The sequence below is a fragment of the Taeniopygia guttata genome, chromosome 15, assembly GCF_048771995.1.
Source record: "Taeniopygia guttata chromosome 15, bTaeGut7.mat, whole genome shotgun sequence".
Classification (NCBI taxonomy): domain Eukaryota; kingdom Metazoa; phylum Chordata; class Aves; order Passeriformes; family Estrildidae; genus Taeniopygia; species Taeniopygia guttata.
The window spans coordinates 13,691,109-13,710,273 of NC_133040.1; the positions used below are offsets into that span (position 1 = coordinate 13,691,109).

The 19,165-nt window shown below is 38.2% G+C and overlaps 1 protein-coding gene across 8 annotated transcripts in view; it reads left to right on the plus strand.

Moving 5' to 3' along the window:
• The first annotated feature begins 1,862 nt into the window (after positions 1-1,862).
• SFSWAP (splicing factor SWAP) overlaps positions 1,863-19,165 on the plus strand; it is a 37,847-nt gene continuing 20,544 nt past the window's right edge. Inside the window, exons 1-12 of one of the 8 annotated variants that reach the window (XM_072936245.1) lie at positions 1,863-2,313; positions 4,761-4,930; positions 5,453-5,590; positions 7,004-7,089; positions 9,875-10,100; positions 10,531-10,646; positions 11,492-11,627; positions 13,485-13,722; positions 14,069-14,200; positions 14,574-14,667; positions 16,871-17,048; positions 18,866-19,099. In XM_072936245.1, the coding sequence (XP_072792346.1) occupies positions 2,060-2,313; positions 4,761-4,930; positions 5,453-5,590; positions 7,004-7,089; positions 9,875-10,100; positions 10,531-10,646; positions 11,492-11,627; positions 13,485-13,722; positions 14,069-14,200; positions 14,574-14,667; positions 16,871-17,048; positions 18,866-19,099 (2,002 nt within the window). In that variant the 5' untranslated portion in view covers positions 1,863-2,059. Of the gene's footprint in view, positions 4,931-5,452; positions 5,591-7,003; positions 7,090-9,874; positions 10,101-10,530; positions 10,647-11,491; positions 11,628-13,484; positions 13,723-14,068; positions 14,201-14,573; positions 14,668-16,870; positions 17,049-18,865; positions 19,100-19,165 lie in introns of all 8 variants that reach the window. The other 7 variants (XM_030285898.4, XM_072936246.1, XM_072936247.1 and 4 more) reach the window with 7 other exon arrangements.

Here is a 19,165-nt window from a genome sequence, read left to right on the forward strand (position 1 = left end):
CCTAGGAGCAGGACATGTATTGGCTTCTTTGCTTGTTTGTTTACTTTCTGGTCCTGGTATACCCCAGCCTTCAGAAAAGTTTCTAATAAAGTGATAGTCATTAAAAAAAAAAAATCTGAGATTATAATTAAGATCAAGGGAGTGTGACTAGCAGGATTATGACTCATTAAATATTACTTTTGACATTTTAATTTAATGAGTATAAAATTCTATTAAAATGTCATTTCTCTCTTACTGAGAAGGTGGGGGAAAGCAATGCAAATGAGGGCTCATGTTTCACAGAAAAAAAAGAATTTTTGCTGATTACAATTATGATAGATCAAATATTAATCAGTATAGTGTGTGTGAGAGTTCTCCTGGTATTGACTTTGCCTACAGGATAACATAAAAGTGCAGCTTTCAGGATAATGAGCTTTTTATGGTTCAGACAAGTGAAATTAGCAATGAAGAAGTTTCCTGCTCCCAGGTGGCTCTAAGTAATGGTGACTGTCACTTCTTCAGCTGCTGGGCTCTGACTTGGGCCAGAAATTGCCCAGTTTGGGCTCCTGCTGGCTCATGGAAACAGGGATGGGCTCACAGTATGGACAGAAATGCTTAGTGCTACAATTTTCAGTGTCACTGAGGCGTTTTTGTCAAACGAGCTTAAACTTCTAATTCTTTATCAAGATTGGTATCAGAGATCATGTTTACCTGATGAGAGGAAAAATCACATGGTGTGTAGGTGTAACTGCTGAGCAAAAGTTAAGTCCGCAAAAAGAGAGGCTAGGAGGGCAGAGAAGTATGAGATGTGCAAAAAAAGAGGCAGGGAAACAAATGGAGTTATCTTTTCTTCTTTAAAAAGCTTTTCTTAAATCAGATTGATTAGTGTTCAGAAAGTCTAATACTTTGTGAAAGACTAACCTGCTTCCCTGTGAGAAGTTTATTTTTTCTCTGTTATGGTGTTTTAAAAATTTTAAGCTGAAATTTGACTTTACAAATTTATACATTGACGTATAATCATGGAAACATTCACTATACAAATGTTAATATTTGAAAACACATTTGATTCTGTCCTAAAATTTACATTTAATGGGAAAAAAAATCAAATAATGAAGTAATTAATTATAAGGACGCATGTTTGTATGGGACCTACCCAAATAGCTAACAGAGTCTGCAGAGAGACATGGGATTCTCTAAATGAACAATAAAATGATGCAATTTAATTTCCTGGTATTTTCTGTGCAATTTTTGGGTTGTTTTTTGTTTGTTTGGGGGAATGGTGTCTGTTTTGGGAAGTTTTTGTTTGGTTGGCTGTTTTATTTAACTTTTGATGAATCCTAAGAGCTGCATGCTCCAGGCATGGGGATGTCAGATCAAACCAATGCTTTTTTTGACCCCTTAAGCATCAATGATCAGCCAACAGTCAAGGCAAGTAAAGAAAGGCTGGACGTGGCACTCGGTGCCCTGGCCTGCTTGATAAGGTGGTGTTGGGTCATAAATTGGACTCGATGGCATCAGAGCTCTTTTCCCAACAGCACGGATTCTGTGATTCCCAGCCTGCCTCCCAGGCTTTCCCCTCGAGCTTCACGGGCGCAGCCCGAGGTTGATTCCCGCTTTGTGCCGCACTGCCTCGAGGTCCCTCAGCCTCCGGAGCAGCGTGGCGGACACGGGGCCCACGACGCGGTTTTGTCCCTAAGCTCCTCGGGTCCGTCCGGGCCCGGGCGGCCCTCAGAGCGCCCCGCCGTTCGTCACGGCCGTGCCCGCGGCTCCGCCGCCCCGCCGGGCCTCGACCGTTGTCACCGAACGCGCAGTGTCCTCGCCGGCACGGCGGAGTCCCGTTACCCTCGGATTTAACACCCGGGCTGCCGGAGCCTGACGCGAATCTGCGGCCGCCAAAAGGCAGCCCGGCCCTGTCCCGCGTCGCCGGCGGAAGCGGAACCCTCGCCATTTTGTCTCGGGTGATGGCGGCTGTGGCGCTCTGCGGCCGGGGGCTTTAGCGCGGGCCCGGCCGTGCGGGGACTCGCTGCTCGGACAGTCGCTGCTCCTGCCAGTTGCCTTCGCCTCGCTGCGCTCCCCGGTGATGTACGGAGGGCTCGGAGGGTCTCGACGGACTGCAGAAGAAGCAGGCCCACCGCCTCTAATGTTGTTGTCAGGCGGGGGAACGGTGCCCGGGTCCCCCGGAGGAGGTGGAGGTGGAGGCGGGAGTAGCCGTGTGGAGCTGCTGGTGTTCGGCTATGCCTGCAAGCTGTTTCGGGATGATGAGAAGGCTCAGTACCAGGAGCAGGGGCGACACCTTATTCCTTGGATGGGAGACCCCAAGATCATGATCGATAGGTCGGTGTAACACAACCCCCAGACTGTGCTGCGAGATCTCCTGTGATAGCCTCTTTCTGTTCCCCCCCTTGTGCTGTGGGCAGTGCGGGCGGGGGTTGAGCAGACGGCTGGCTCTGCAGGCGCGCCGGGATCTCCGTGACGAGGCTGGAGGCAGCTCCTCGGCACAGCGCTCCGAGGGCGCTGGCAGTGCTGCAGGGCCCTGGCTGCGGGAACTTGCGGTTCCCGCTCTGGGAGCGCTCTGAGGTTCCTCTCCGCCTGGCAACTCAGGGTGTGATGGGTCTTTCTGCTCCACTTGTCCAGGCAGGGTTGGCAGGGTGGAGAGTGGGAACGATATGTTCCTTTTTAGTGCAAACCACAAACATCCGCTTTTTTCACTTGGAATCCAGGGGATCCTGATTGTGGGAGTATTTAGTAGGCACATTGTATGTTCTGTAGGTGAGAGCAGGGCAGTGTGGGGAATGCAAAGATGTTTATCCACCTTAAAGGAAATGAAGATTTCCTGTTTCTCCTACATAATCTGGCTGCAGGCTGTTGATGGGACATCTCAAAAGCAGTTCTTGGTCTCTTTTCCTGGTGCCATGATTTACTGTATTGGACAGAATGGATTTGATTTTGGGTGCTTGCTCTTGAAATTTTATGTTAGGGCTGGCTTCTTTTGGTTGTTCTGCCATAGGTCCAGGTTCGTGGCCACAGAGAGTAATACAATCTGCTTTGATGTTCCTTCTGGTCTCTTGAGTTGTTTGAGCACTGCAGGGTGGGATTTGGAAATAAACTCATTCAGAAAGGGTTACCTGAATATTTTGATGGACAAACTGAAGATGAGACATCAGGTTGGTTATATTTGAGTGGAGCACTGAAAGAGTAATATAAGAGTTGTGGCTGACCCTGAAAACCTCAGTGGGAAGGATGGAAGGATTTTGGTTTGAAAAGGGTCACATAACATACTGTAGATACTTGTTCCCTCAGTTTCATCACTGCTTTGGTGCTAGACAGGATTTTCTTATTTTGACTTAAAAGCTGTATTTGTCTTGGAAAAATGTCAGTAAGGGAAGGTCTTTTGATTGCCTTCCATAGGACTGGAGAAAAAAGAAATACCCTTTCACTGTTTTGGTGCTTACACCATTAATGATCATTACCATTGAAATAAATTTGTGAAATTGGAGTAGACACGAAGGCAGAACAAAACAGCCATAAATATTTGTAGCTAGCTATGTTTCATTTCTCACCTACACAACAATGGAAATGTGTTGCACACTTCTAATTAAAATAATTTCAGTGATTGGTCTCATTCATAGGTAGAGGCCGTTTTTGGGGTGCTCTGCAGCAGAGCCCCATTCACAGGTGTTACAGAAATTGTAAGGATCAAACACTAAGTATATGCGTGCCTGTACACACATACTGAAATACCAAATAACGTGCATTTGTGAATTAAGGCAGCTTGCAATTGCTAATCTTACAAATTCCTTTGGAAGCTTAGATTCCTTTTATCTCCAGCAGCAGGAAGTCTTCATTTTCATCATTTTGAGAAAAGCACATTGTTGTGAAAAGACTTGGGTTCAAGTTTGCTTGTGGACAGAGCTTGATTAACCAGACCTATGTTTCATTTGCTTTTTGCTATAAGAATATTTACTTTCTTTGTTTTTGGTCTAGCAAGTTGGCACAAGTCAAGAGTTGTGTGTGGGAAGACACCTCAGCGGAGTTGAGCTTACTGTCACTTTACTTTCCAATCAGTTTCTCTTACTGATGCATAAACAATATCCCAATGCAGTGCTTTTCCTGCAAATAAAGTGATTTCTTACTAGAAAGGAACTGTACATCTTTGATCTTTGCCGATTTTTGCGGTGAACCTCCTTAAATTGCATGTTTATGTTACTGTTCCTATGTATGTGTGTCTCTCTATCACATAACCCAGAACTTATTTCCTCAGCCAAATGGCTAGGGGCCGAGCCTAGCCATGATTTTACCTCCAATGGACGCAAGTTTCTATGGTGAAGATTTCTCCTGAGAGTTCGGGACTAGCAGAAAGAAGCGAGGAAATTTCGACCGTTTGGTTCTTACGGATAGGTATTTATGTACTCGGGTTTGTGTGAATGTAAGCTATTTGACTTTCCAGAAAAAACGTATTTTGCAAGTGACATTGATTGGTTGGTTGAAGCACGTACGGTAAGAGCTGTTAAGGAAATGGATCCCACTTAAACTATTAAAGGATACCTTTGCCTTTAATTGTAATAATTTATTAGTTTCTTTGAGAGGAATTTAGACTATTAAACAAATTTTCGCTAGTTGGTGACAAATGATTAGCAAAATTAATTGTAACTTCTAAAAGGGAGTATGCGTTAACATATAAGTTTTTGGTTTTTTTTTCATTTTTATTGGGTAAGTATTTAAGTAGTCGCATAAACCCAAGCCCTAAGTTCTTTGCATTGACCAGCTGTTTCATCCTGCAGGTATGATGGGCGTGGTCACCTGCATGACCTTTCTGAATATGATGCTGAGTATTCAACCTGGAACAGAGATTATCAATTGTCCGAAGAGGAGGCTAGAATAGAAGCCCTCTGTGATGAAGAGAGGTATTTAGCCTTGCATACGGACTTGCTTGAGGAGGAGGCAAGGCAAGGTATTGCTCAAGGAATAACATGGTTATTAAAAAAAAGCAGGTTTATAAATTATTATGAAACTAAATTTACTCCTAAATTTATACTCTCTTTTTCTGATGTTATCTTGACAGTATCCAGTGGATTCGAAAAGCAGGAGTCTTTGCGTATGTGAGAGGACCTCAGGATAGTTTAACTGTAGATCCACACAGAAATTGCCCAGATTCTGAGGGCAGACTGGGATTTCAGACCCCCCAAAATAAATACATTCTGCTTCATTTTTAGTGTTGTTTAAAGGAAATTCCATGCTTTTATATGCATAATTGCATTAGAATGCCTTAATCCACAGCCTGTGTCTCTTCGAGAAGAAATAAATGGTCAGCATGTGTACATGCTGTGCTTTTCTGTTCAGTTTTTAATGAAAGCTAAAATGATCAGGAGAAAACTTCTTATTTAAAAACTAAAGTAAGAAACATTACTTCTTCTTTTTTAATAAATTAGCTTCTGAATATGTTGTAATGTTGGTAATCGCATTTTTATTCAAGAGGAGGAATATAAAAGACTCAGTGAAGCTTTGGCAGAGGATGGTACCTATAATGCAGTGGGATTCCGTTATGGAAGTGATTATTATGACCCTTCAGAACCCACTGAAGAGGAGGAGCATCAGCCTGCAAGACAAAGAGGTAAGGGGTTAAAATAACAAGGGTTAATTTTGAGGGGCGATATAGCATTTCTGTCTTGCAGTTGGGGGTTTAAAATATATGTGCTATTAAAATGCATTTAAAAATTCTGAAAGCATTTCATCAAAGTCTTTATGGGACTCTACTGAGTTTTTGCAGACTTTTTTCTTGATGAGCTTAAAAATGTTTTCCTGCTATAGCACAGTCAATACTGCAGTAGTCAGAGAATTTAATTCTGCTGTCATGCAGATTCTTAATCAGAAAAAAAAAAATTATTCCTTACACTGGCCGTCTGCTAACACTGTGTTTTTCAGTCAAGATGAAAATTATAATTTTAAGAATAAAATAGTAATTAATAAGAATGTATATTTTTAAGTTTAGATTTTGTCATCTTAATTGCTGTAAATGAGTCTGTCTTCAGCTTAGTGTGCCCTCCTCCATGACCTCAAAAATACAGAATTCAGCTGTCATGTTCTCATCTATAACTCCAGTGACTTCATGTTTTTATCATACATTCTTAAGGAAGGTTTCAAATGTTGTTGAACTATGTCTTAGTAAAGTGAGGATTGTTTAATTAACAATTGGATTGACTTACTGTATACTGATGGGTTACTGTGGTATGAAATGTGCTTTTCTTTCCCCAAGTTGTTGTGTTGCAATGCAAGATCATTTTAGGTACTAAAGTTTATTTATTGTTCTTTGCCGTGTCTGAGAGATTGTGTACTTTTGTACTGAAGCAGAATTGATTGTCTTTTCTGGGGTTTAATTCACTTGTTTAAGACCCTGTAACCAAATACAGTTAGTTGGAGCTGCTGCCAAAAGAAGCTGTCTATCCTTGTCTGCTGCTCTTTCCTTCTTTCTTTGCTGCTGAAATGTCTCTGTACCTTTGTGGAGTTAAACTATTTGAGTTCATTACAAAAAAAAAAAAAAAAATTAACCCACCAGAAAGTAACAAAACAAGTGAATTCCCTTTGTTGCATGGTTTGTCCTCAGTAATCGCTGCGACATCTCATTCGTTACAAGGTTGTTCTGCTGTTTCCACTGCTCCCATGGTCAGGTGTTCCTGCACTTTTTCTAATCTGTCAGGGGAAAAGGATAATACAATTTCTCTTAAGGCTAGTAGAATAGATAATAATACAAGTTACTTAAAGTAAACGTTTTACTTCAATTATTATAAAAGTCTGTAAAGTGAAATATTTTCAGAGGAGCATTTCTGCTATAGCAAATAAAGGAATGTAATACAAATTATTTTTTTAACCATATTTAAATGTTTTCAGTGTAAATGCTGTTCATACAGCCACATTTGATAAATTCCTTGATTGCGCATCCTTTAGAAAATACTTTTTTTCTATATTTTTTAAACATTTGTGTACTTTGTTTTTTTTCCAAAATACTTTGTTCTGGCATTTCTTGCAGAAACAGCTCAGACAGAAAATACAGAGGAAAATGAGGAACCTTTTGTTGCCCCTCCAGGACTGAATGTACCTTCTGATGTGGAACTGGTATGTGTACATGTAATGCAGCCTACACTTCTGCCAGCTTTTGAGCAGTTGATGGTGTTGTATTTGGTGGTTGAGTTAGGTTTTTTTTCAGTTAACTTTTAGTGTGGTACATTTTAAATTATTGTAATATAGTAACTTAATTTCAAATGTTCTGCCTTGAACTCTTGAGTTCCATGAACACCCTTAAATCTTCTTTTTCACACTGAAATGATTGCTGTGCTTATGCTAAGTGCATTTGGTATCACTTGTGATATTATTTTAGCTAATACAGAGAAGAGGCAGTTGTTCTTGGAATGGATGCTTGCTGAGATGTAAGGTTCAACATTCCAAACATAAAGGACCATTAAACCAAAAGTTTTCTTCTGGTCAAGAATTCTTTTCTAGAATCACTTTAATTGGGTCCCAGTCTGAGGGGGATAGGAACTGATCAAGTATTAATGCCATCTTTTTATTTTTTTAATATAACTAGCATATTCTAGGAGAAAAACAGTAATTTATTTCTACAAAGTCTGAAATACCTTGAAAGTATTAGTACATAGAAGCTCCTTCCTTCATGTGATGTTGCTAGAATTTGCTAAGTGTTCTGTAGACTTAATTGGACTTGCGTATTGTTCTTGAAGGGAGCTGGACACCTACTTGAGTACAGGTCTAACTATAAGGGTTTTCAGTGTATTTCAAGTTTCATAAAAGATGCTGGAAAATCAGGTAATATTCTTTCTTGTATAACTGTGGTTGTGAAAGTGTTAATTTAGATGTGGGCTCACATTGGTATTTTCACCTTGATAACCTTGGCCAGTGAAGATTCAGAACACACCATTAGAATAAGTAATAGTGAGCACAGAGTATTTGTGTAACTGTTTTTCTTCTTCATTAGCTTTTATTTGAGGAACCTTAAGTTTTCAGAAAAAGCTTCTTATTTTGCATTTTGATACTGTTTCTAAAACCTACCTGCTGGTGAAAGAGTGTGGGTTTAGATAGCTGCTTGGCTTGAGTTTTTTTTCTGAAATTTAGGATATATTTCTTATGTACGTTGCATAGTGCAGTGTGGGGCTTACTGAAGTAATTTCTCAGTGAGCAGTTGGACTCCAGTATATTCACATAAACAGTCAGCAAATATAGGTGTATTTGGTTTTGATTAAAAAAAATAAACCCAAGAAACATCAAAATGTCTAGACAGCAGCTCTGAAATCAATGTATACTTAACCTTGGATTGGGAATTTTGAGAATTTTTTTGTAAGCCTTGATTTTTGTTGCTGTTCTATTCAAGTCATATAGCTTTACCATGGAAGATATTTATTCTGTTTAAGAAATTTGAGAATCAGCTTGATAGACTGGGAGATTTTGCTCCCAGTCTGCAAGGTGCAGTTCAATAAGGACAGATATTTTATATCTCCTGTAATACAGATCAATATGAAGTGGAAATATATGAGGAAGACAAGTCAGGCAGCAAAAAAAACCCATGTAGAACTATGGAATGTTCAGTGTATGGCAGCTCCAATTGCAGCAGTAATGTCATTCAGGAACTTAGAATAGAGGAACTGTGAGAAGCAGGTCAAAGGTCTTCCACTGCTTAAAACTGATTATGGGCAAACATGATTGTTCTTTACTAGAGCACTTTAAGAAGTCTGTGAATGCTCTTGAAGTGAGCTGTTAGAGGAAATTTTCACCTAATAACTTCTGAGGAGAGATAGAAACAGAAGAACTTGTTGCATGATGTGAAACTGATAATGCACAAAATGTTATCAGTTGTTAAGAACCTCATTCCCTCCCATTAAAATAATCTTTGTGGGGGTTTTAATAGGACAAATAAAACTTGAAACAACTAGTTATTTTCCGTATTGAACATGTCCTAGTAAAGGATCCAGCTGGCAGAAAACAGCTTTTAAAATAGATGTTTGATAGTATTCAGACTTTTTCCCCGCATGTGGAGCACCATTGTCTCAAGTGTTACCAATCCTCTGAGAAACATTTTTTGAGGTTTTCAACTAGCTGTCTATCTGTGCAGCAAAAGTGCAGAGTGAGCTAAACTGAATCATTAATATGACACTTCAGTCTTTATAGGCACACAGATTGTTTTTTTAGAGTTTACTGAGTACACGCCAAAACAGCTGAGTATGAAATTAAAAGCAGTGAATAATATTAATTCTTTAAATGTACTCTTGTTCTCTGCACATCTTGGGTTTGATATCACACTGCTCCCTAGGGATTTCTGGAGTGAAAAAGCATGGTTGCTGCTGAACTTTATTTGGTTTATCTTTTGCTTTATTGCTGAAGAGTTCAGTGACTCTTCAAGGGAATGGACATAGGAATTGTAGTTTGTATGTTGGTCTTGAGAGGCAAGGTGTTCTTCCCAAGCAAATACAAAGTAAGAAACTTCTGGTTAGGGAGCAATATTTGCACATTCAGAGATAACAAGAATTAAGGACAGCTTTTAGGAAGGAAACCATACATGTTGAGTCTTCAGAGCACCTTGAGATATTGTAACGCCAAGGTTGTCCAGGATCTGTTGTCCTCTTCATTTGGTGTTCAATGCGGAAACAACAGTGCTGGTAGAAGAAGAGGATCTTGCAAAAGGAATAGAATGAGCAGCTGAGGAAGTTTTGGACTGTTTGGGTTATTTTTTAGGGCGGATATACTTTCACTAATTTTAAGTGATTACGAAACTTAAGTTGCTAAAGAAAGCCAAGAGGGACTACTGCAGACTACTGTTCTGATTCCCTTTGGAGTTCTAACACAGTACAAGCTGCTTATGAAAATACAAATAAGTGTTATTTTACTCCCACAGCCACCAACAGCAAAAATGCATGCGATCATTGAGCGAACTGCAAACTTTGTGTGCAAGCAGGGAGCCCAGTTTGAGATCATGCTGAAAGCCAAGCAAGCACGCAACTCCCAGTTTGATTTTCTGCGGTTTGATCACTACCTCAATCCCTACTACAAGTTCATCCAGAAGGCCATGAAAGAAGGGCGCTATGCAGCTCCTTCGGAAAGTAAAGCTGATGAGAAAAAACGTGAGTTGTTCCTTGGCAAATGCTGGCTTCAGGATGGGAATCAGTGAAACAGATGCTGGTTGTTTTGTTAAAATAGCCACTTTTTCTGGAATTCCACTGCAGCTGAGATTGATGGGATGATTCAAAATTGTTTAAATTGGAGCTTTAGAAGAAAAAATATTGTTTATGGAAACTTTCAGCTACAGGAGCTGCTATGATGTAATAGTTTTACAAACAGTCATATAGCTCAAGTCCTACAGAAGGTTGGTCTGTCTATTTAGTGTTTAGTTTTATTGAGGTTGGGCAATATCTTGACTCCATGCTTTTGTGACTAAGCTGATTTACATGAATGATGCTTTCCTAAGAATTCATGCTTGTCCTGTATCATCATTGTCCCCCAAAGCAAAATCATAGCAAACCCAAATCAAATTCAGACATTGTTTTTATTTAGACTCGAGAGTCAAATCTGAGGAAGATGATGATGATGATGATGACGACGATGGAAATTATCTTCATCCAAGTCTTTTTGCATCTAAAAAATGCAGTAGGCTTGAAGAGCTCATGAAGGTACTTTACATTATTAAAATTATCTTTTTATCTTGTTAAACACCTGATTTATGGACACAAAAATTCTAATATGAAGGTGCTCTGGTCTATTATTGACAAAGGTCTGGGGTTCTTTTCAGACTGTAATTGTCTGTTCTGGTGGACTTTTGAGTTACCTTTTCTCTAGTACACAAATTGTTATTTTTCCATTTCCAAGGAATTATGTTTCTGGTGCCCTCTGGTATTGAGGGCACCACTTAAGACTTTATCCTATAGAACCTGTGTTGAACCAAAGAGATTAAGGTATTTAATGCCTTCTGTATATAAGCTGAGAGAGAAATCTTTTTCTTCTTAGGTTTTAGTAGATGACATGTTGACATGAAATAACAGTTCCAGCAAATAATATTGCATCAGAATTTACTACTCATTAAATGTAAATATTGCTAGATGTGCAAGTTGTTTTTATTTTCTGAGACTGGGCAGTGATGGAATAATGGGAGTGATGGACAGTTGTACGTATTTGAGGCTTTCAGAGGAATGGCTGTGGTGCTGACTGATATTTACACAATGCAGGTTCTGTGGCTTATCACAGACATGGCAGTCATTGGCTAACAGTAATAACCACTTTTTTTTTCGTCATTAATTTCTGTTTACATGAAAGTGGCTTTTGTCTTGTTTTTCACTTATTTTCAAATACATTGATTCTGATGTTAGAGCTACAAAAACAGTAACTACAGCATTTGCACATATTTATTGATGTCTATTAACATAAAAAAATTTGCTTCCGCCAAATACGTTGATTATATTGTTCTTAAAATATGTACTTCCGATTTTAATTTTTTTTTCTATCTTCAAAATATTTTCAGCCTTTGAAGGTAGTAGACCCTGATCACCCCCTTGCAGCCCTGGTGCGCAAAGCACAATCAGATAATAATTCATCTACACCACAGTCAACAGACGGGGCAGCTGTGCAGACATCACAGGCAGAATATTCCTCTGATTGTAAGTGCTTTGTGAGGAGGCAGCTGGTGGTGTGTTTTGATGAATTGTATGTGGATGCTGGTGGGAAGAAAATATGCTGGCTTCATGCTTCATCCTGTGTATTTATTCTTCTGCAATCCCCTGAGTCGTTGAAGGTCCGTTCTGAGTATCTGTTGAATTGCAGCTTGGGAAAGCCAGGAATGGGATGTGGGGGGTGGGCAGGCAGGAGGCCAAGTAAGTCTCCAGTCTGTGAGTACGATTAGCACAATACCCTTATTATTGTATTATTTTGTTCCTGCAGATTTTGTAAATTCTGATACTTAAAAAGATAAAGTCAAGTTTAAATGAGTTTAGATGCCTCTTAATTCTTTCCAGCTTTCAGAATTCTGAAAGGACTTGATTCCTTAAATATAGAAATGTAACTTATCCTTTCATTTATGGGACCGACAGTGTAACACTACTGAGATAGAAGAAAATTTCTAGTGAAGCCTTCACTACAGTAGAGTTTCATGTTATTATACATACATAAGTAATGGGTAATGGGGTGCTGATTGAGTTCTTGGTTTTCCAGTAACGTTGCTGCCGATCAGTCATCACCATAATAATCTGAGTTGATTTTTATGCAGTATAGATTCAGAACCCCCGAAGGATTACAGGTGTTGTCAGTGTAATATGTGGGGACAAATATGTATGGAAGTAATTTGTATTTCAAACTGTACCATAAGGGAATCTTAATAAAATCGAAGTAAGTTTTTTCTGGAAGAAATTGAAAATCACTGGTTATTTCAAGAAAGACTAAAATCAGAATAAGTATCTTCATAGAACAGGGCTAGTCAGTTTTTTGATTACTTTCATGTCAGGCTTGAACCTGAATGTATGTGATAGAAACTGGGAGATTATAATTTAGTACCAAAACAAGGTCAGTTTGCAACTCTTCTCCCTGCTTTTAAAACTTGACGGAACTTTATTTTGTTCTCATTACAGACAATTTATTCTTTGAAGAAAGTAAATACGGCCACATGGGAATGTTTATGATACTTTTAAGAGAATAATTCATTGAAATTTAGTGCATTGATTAAACCTTGCTTCCAGAAGTGCAAACTCTTACTGTAATCAATTTGAGATATTTTACGTTAATATTTTCTGTTTATACATAGTTTTCTGCAGAAAACACTTGCACTTATATTGTGGATACTTCTTGTAAATCTATTAAGCTAATTAGAACATTCTAAAATAACTGTCCTTAAAGGATGATAGAAATATATAATATGCCTTTGCGCTCTCAAGAAATATTTAGAATCAGAGAAGCCTTTAGTGTGGAACACATGGTCAAATGCATGGTTCATTGTATTGCTGTTGATTTTTTTGTTGATTGCTGTCTACTTTTTGATGTTTAAGTACGTGCGTGTCTATATATAGTAATATAGGGGTTTAATATGTATATAGTGATTCTAGTGGTTTCATTTGTTAATGCTAATTTTGAATACATGCAGATTTCTTTCTTAATGAAAACATCGTTTTAAGAGAGTTAAATTTCCAGACATAAATTAGATTAGGAAGTATGATTTCATACTAGCTCCTTTTTAAATGTGCCTGCTCTAGTTCACTTCTTTATTCACATCTATGACCTTCAGTACATTTCCTTTCTGTCCCTTAATCTACATATTTCTTACTCATACTAAATCTGTTAAGATGAACCTTTTTTGCTTTGGGGTTTTTTTGGAGGTTTTTTTTTTTCCCCCACAAGAAATAAGATGCCAGATTTCCTAGTGTGTTGTGTGAATCCGGATTCTCAGTGTGTTTGTATTGATATAATAATGTATTGTGTTGGGTGGTTTTCTTCTAATTAGAAATTTATTCTTAAACGTGTCTTTGTAGCAACTGTGGCAGCCATGTATTACAGCTACTACATGCTCCCTGATGGAACCTATTGCCTGGCACCTCCACCTCCGGGAATTGATGTTGCCGCCTACTACAACACCCTACCCGCCGGGGTGACGGTGTCCAGCACTACAGGGGTAGCCGCGGTTCCTCCCCCTCCTGGTACCACACCCCCGCCTCCCCAAGACACAGCTGACAGTGCCCCTGGCTTGAGTTCCGCCACAACATCTACAAGGTACCTCAGGCAGATTGCCTTGTTGATTGGGGGAGTCTTGTTCCTGCACTTCAATACGGACTGTTTAGTAAGGGTTCTATTATTGAATCAAGCTGTGAACACAGGGAACAAACCTCTCTGTATTGTTTGTTTGGTTTTGGGGTTGTTGGTTTTATGTTACTGTTTTTTTTGTTGGTTTGGGGTTTTGTTTGTGTTGCGTTTTTTGTTTTGGGGGGGTTCTTTAGGTTTGTGGGGTTTTTTTTTGTTGGGTTGGTTTTTTGTTTTTTGGTTTTTTTTTTGTTAAAGCAAGAATCTGAAAGGTTTTTATGTTCTATTTTTAAAAACCATTTACTCTTGCTGTTTTCAGCACAATTGCTCCAGTGGTTGCCATTATACCTCCACCTCCAGATATCCAACCTGTCATTGACAAGCTAGCTGAGTATGTTGCTAGGAATGGGGTAAAATTTGAAACTAGTGTTCGTGCCAAGAATGATCTTAGGTAAGATAAAATGTTATTTAAGCTGATATTTCAAAAGTCAAGGTTTTAATTTTTTAAGATATTAAATTACAGGATATGCAGGTTTTGAGAAGAGAAGTACTATTGTTTGGGGTTTTTTGTTTATTTGAAATTTAGGGACCTATTTAATGACAATGGAAAAACATTATGGCTCTAATTATCAAAACAACTAACCTGTCAAAAATGTCTCTAGTAAGCATGCTCTGAATTAGTATCCTCTGAAGTTTAGGCATAAGTAAGAGTGCTTCCAAACATCAAATAACATTCCATTTGCTAGAGAAGATTAGATGATAAGGGATTGTTAGTATTAGCTATGTTCATGTGCATCTTCACATGCTCAGTTTTCTTTTAACAGGTTTGAATTCCTGCAGCCATGGCACCAGTATAATGCATATTATGAATTTAAAAAACAGTTCTTCCTTCAAAAAGAGAGCGGTGACAACTGCCAGGTACATATATTTTTATATATACTTCTATTAAAAGTGCAGTAAATGTGAGAAAAGGACTTACCAGTTGTGTTACCATGAGACATTTTAAAAGTGGAACACTGAATTAGGAAGAAATTGATCAGCAAAGGATATGAATGCTTTTTTTGTTTTGTAGTTTTGTACAGCATTAAAGTAAGAATCTGTGAGATGGTGTGATATTTAATTCTTTCTTTTCACTATATGCCACTCCACTGTGGCTGTAATAAAATAACAACCTGAAAATCTTCTGGCTTTCTGTACAAGGGAAAATACGCTTTGTGTAGGTTTAGAGCTTTGTAAGATTGTGATTAGTGTACTGCTGTCTGAAAGGTTAGCTATGGCTTTTAACACCCATACCTTCCCATATGCCTCGTCCTTTGTACAGCAGTAGCACAGAGGCTGGAGGAGCTTTCTGACATGCCTTTTTCTGAGGGAGGTTTTGTTAGAGTCCAGTCATGACTACAGCAATACTGGAGCTTCAGAATCTCACAGCAGTTTCCTACTTGCTTTGCTTCTTCTAGTCCGTGTTATTAGAAGGTGGTAGCCAGACTTGGCATCCATGTTTTTAACTATTCTCATGTTAGATTGTTCTCTTACTGAAAAGAAAATTGCAAATAGTATCAGAACTACATTATCTGATGTTAACTTTTCATGGGAAAGAGCTATTTTTTTTTTAGGCCCTATGTCATTTGTCATCTCAAGGCTTAGATTGGGGAGCCTTAAACTGAAGAAGGTAGGCCTGTGGGTAAACTCCTCGGAATTGCTTTGTGGAAAATGAAGAAATTCAATAATGGTTGCTGTTTGGAACACTTGTGTCTGATGTTTTGTTTTAATAGTGAAAAAATGTTTTTGAAACACTATTTATAAAGATAAACTGTGGTAAATAGGATCTTATTCAGCTGATAAATTACAATCAAAATTGTCCTGTGCCACAGTGCTGACTGTTGTTCTAGCAAGTATTATTTGCAAACCAATGGGTTGAATTCATAATACTTACATAATTAATAAGGAGTTGTTAACATGTAGTTGGGGGGAAATTGTACACTAACCAAAGCATAATAGTAAAGGATTAATTTTAAATATTCAAATGAGTACAGCTTAAAAAGGAGCTGGAACCAGTTAAAGTCACTTGAGGTCAAGTGTAGCAATGCATATTTTTATACTGCATGGCTTTGTAGATAATGCCATTCTCTTCAGTTTCTTAAAATAATGATTTTGATATTATCTTTATGCTCTAGTAATATATGTGTAGGCAACTAATGCAACTGATGCTTTTCCTTTCGGCCATTAAAATTAATAAGAAACTGTACTACTGACTTCAGTAAATACAGGATGAAGTGCTTGATTTCATTGTGCTTTTCCCCTTCAAGAACTTCCAGAAATCAATTCTGTTGGTCAGGGAATGGCTGCAGGCAAGATCTGTTAAATGCCTCAATTTTTTTTTTCTATGCTTAACAACAGCTAGAGCAACCAAACTCTTAGCTGACTATGTTAAATTACTTAATGTTATCACACAACTCACGGTGTAAGTACTTTGAATGTTCTGTAATATCCTTCTTAAAATTTTTTTGCTATGAGTTCAGAGATCATGCTGAATGATTCAGTCATGTAATGGTAGAACCAATAATTCTTTACTTCCTTGAAAATCTCAGCACATCTGTTGCAACAAAAAACATTGCTAGGCCTAGTGTTCTTCAGCAGAATGTTGGAACAAATCACACACTACTCCTGTGAAACCTGATTCTGCGAAAAATTTACATGCAGTTGTACATGAGAAAAAAGTGTCATAAGCTTTCACCCTCTCCCTTGGAGTTGACTTTATGGATTTGGTTTGGGACCCTGGAAATCAAAACCCAAATAAATATAAAAAGGAAGTACATGCTTTTAGGGTCTAATTTTAAAAATAGAATTTTAAAGGAGTTTTTGGCAAAAGTGTATCAGCTGAAGAACATTTTCTTTGCTGTAAAATAACATATTCTTACTGTAGGTCTGTAGGTTTTACAACCTCTGGGTTTACATGAGGCAGAATTATGGTCATGAGTGCTGAGTGATACAAAATCAGCTGTTGTGTGATTAGCTGATAATGTGATTTTTCAAATGGCTGACAAAATTGCTGCTCCACAGACATTGTATTAGTGATTTCATAAGTATCCTGTTAGTAATTCTGCTAATTTATTTTGAAAAGGGAGTATCTTCCTCTGAAGATGTTCCAGCAGACACTGCCAATGATACACCGAGTGAGACTCAATTTGCAGATGAACATGCGCCTGAAGATGCATCTGAGCCAACTGCTAAGGGAGTTTCAGGAACTAAAAAGGATGTTCCTCCTCCTAAAGCTGTCAATGATGGTAAACTGGTGAAAGGTATGGTAACATGATTTATTCGGCATTAAAATATTTGATAACATAAAGAAAGAAAAGAAGGCAGTGGAAAGTAGGGAAAAGGGTTTCATTATGTGAAAAATACATTTTCACTGAAGGCATCAAAAAATGTCTGCAATAAGTAATTTGATTGCTTTCATACTTATTTTTTATCAGACTATCAAGTATTTACAGTCTGACACAATAAATTGTTTTACTTCAGTTTTGTGCAAAGTTGAAGGCTTTCATCTGTGATGCCAGTAAAATCTTTTTTTTTGTAATTTTCAACATGACAGAAGTTTTCTGCAAGAGCAAAATCATTCATTCTGAAGAAAAGCAGTGGCCTTATTTGAAAGGATGCATGTGGAGGAAGTACTCTAGGCTTGCTGCTCATTCTTCCTATGTTGGACATTAGTTATGCTGGAAGAAAAGGCCCCTTTCATTTTTAAATGAAATGTTTTTACTCTTGCAGTCATGGCAGCAGAGGGACAGAATGGGAAGATCTCTCTGGCAGCCACTCAGAGCCAGCTAGCACACTATTACTGTCTTGAGTTGGAGAAGTTATTGTTTATAGCTGGGAGCTGATTTATTGTCCTGTCAGGAGAAGATAATGTTAAAAATTCTTATTTTTAAGTAACACCTAAAAATGTGCATCTTTTGACTAGAACTGAAAGCCACTGAAAAAAAAAAACCAAAAAACAATAGAAACAGCACTCTTTAACTGGGCGTCCATGGATGGAAACTTCCTTCACGCCACCTTAGTGGCTTAATTACTGATAATTTTATCTACTCCCTGTGGTTCCTTGGTATTCTCTCTTCCCGCTTCTTACTGCAATCCCATTTCCTCCACAACCAGCAAACACTGGGCTCTTTGCTGTGGCTGTTTGACTGTCCAGACTCTGCAGTTTCTTCTTGGAGCAGCTTGAGTAGCTGCCCTGGGGAAGGAGCAATCTTCCCTGCCTTCAAAGATGCCTTATTAAGAGCTGCAATGTACACCAAGAAATGTGTACTGTTTCTGTTGTTCTGCTATTAGTAAGTGGCAAACTGGAGCCCTTACTTTAATAGTAGTAATCTGCTCAAATTTACATAATGGAATATAACCAATGAGTCATTTCATGGCAATCTGATTCCTATAAACTTATTTTTGTCTCCTTTAATATGGTAAAAATCTCACTTTATTATAACCTAAATGCAATATTTGCCTCCAAGACAGACATAACATCCATACTAGATTTTTCTTCTGCCTTTGAGGAAATAAAATCCCATTTTAGGATTTGTTCTATCCAATGAAAAAGTAAGAAATTACTGTTACTTCTTCTCTTGGAATTCTGGAGTTCTTTGTTTCTGAGCATATTTCCTTACCCCAGGATTACCAGAATCAAAGCTTATCTTTTGTAAACCATGGTATGTAATTTAATTACTGTATTTAAGTTTCCCTAATTGCAGTCTCATAGGACATATATGTGAAAGTCATCTTGAGGAACATAAGTATTGCAGACCATATGGTACTAGGTAGTGAGAAATTCTATTCTTCCATTCTTTTTTGTTAGAAGTGTCATTTTGAATAAATGGGTTGGAGATTAATACTGTATTTTTTTTCTGATCTTTACACAGAAAATTAAGTTTCCAACGTTTGTTTAAAAACACAGAAAGAGGAAAAAAAAAGGATTATGTTGTCCTTTTCACCAAAATAATTATCATAATAGGACGATGAGGTTTTTTGTGGTTTAGTCTGCAGGAGTAATGGGTAAAGTCAGAAAATTGAATCTGCCTTCTACTGTAGTCTGATGATGTGTGAAATCTTATCCATTCATTCACAGCATCCTTTGCTCCAATAAGCTTTGCAATCAAGGCCAAAGAAAATGACCTTCTTCCTTTGGAAAAAAATCGTGTTAAATTAGATGATGACAGTGATGAGGAGGAAGAGGAGGGAAAGGAAGGCCAAGAGAGTGCTAACAGTGCATCAAACCATACTCCAGCAATTACCGCTCCTTGTACTGCTCCTGAAGAGAAAAAGCCTCAACTTACACAGGAGGAGTTGGAAGCTAAACAAGGTATTCCATGCAGCACTGAAAACAAAATGGATTGAGTCCTTCACACAAACTGTGAAACTGCCATGT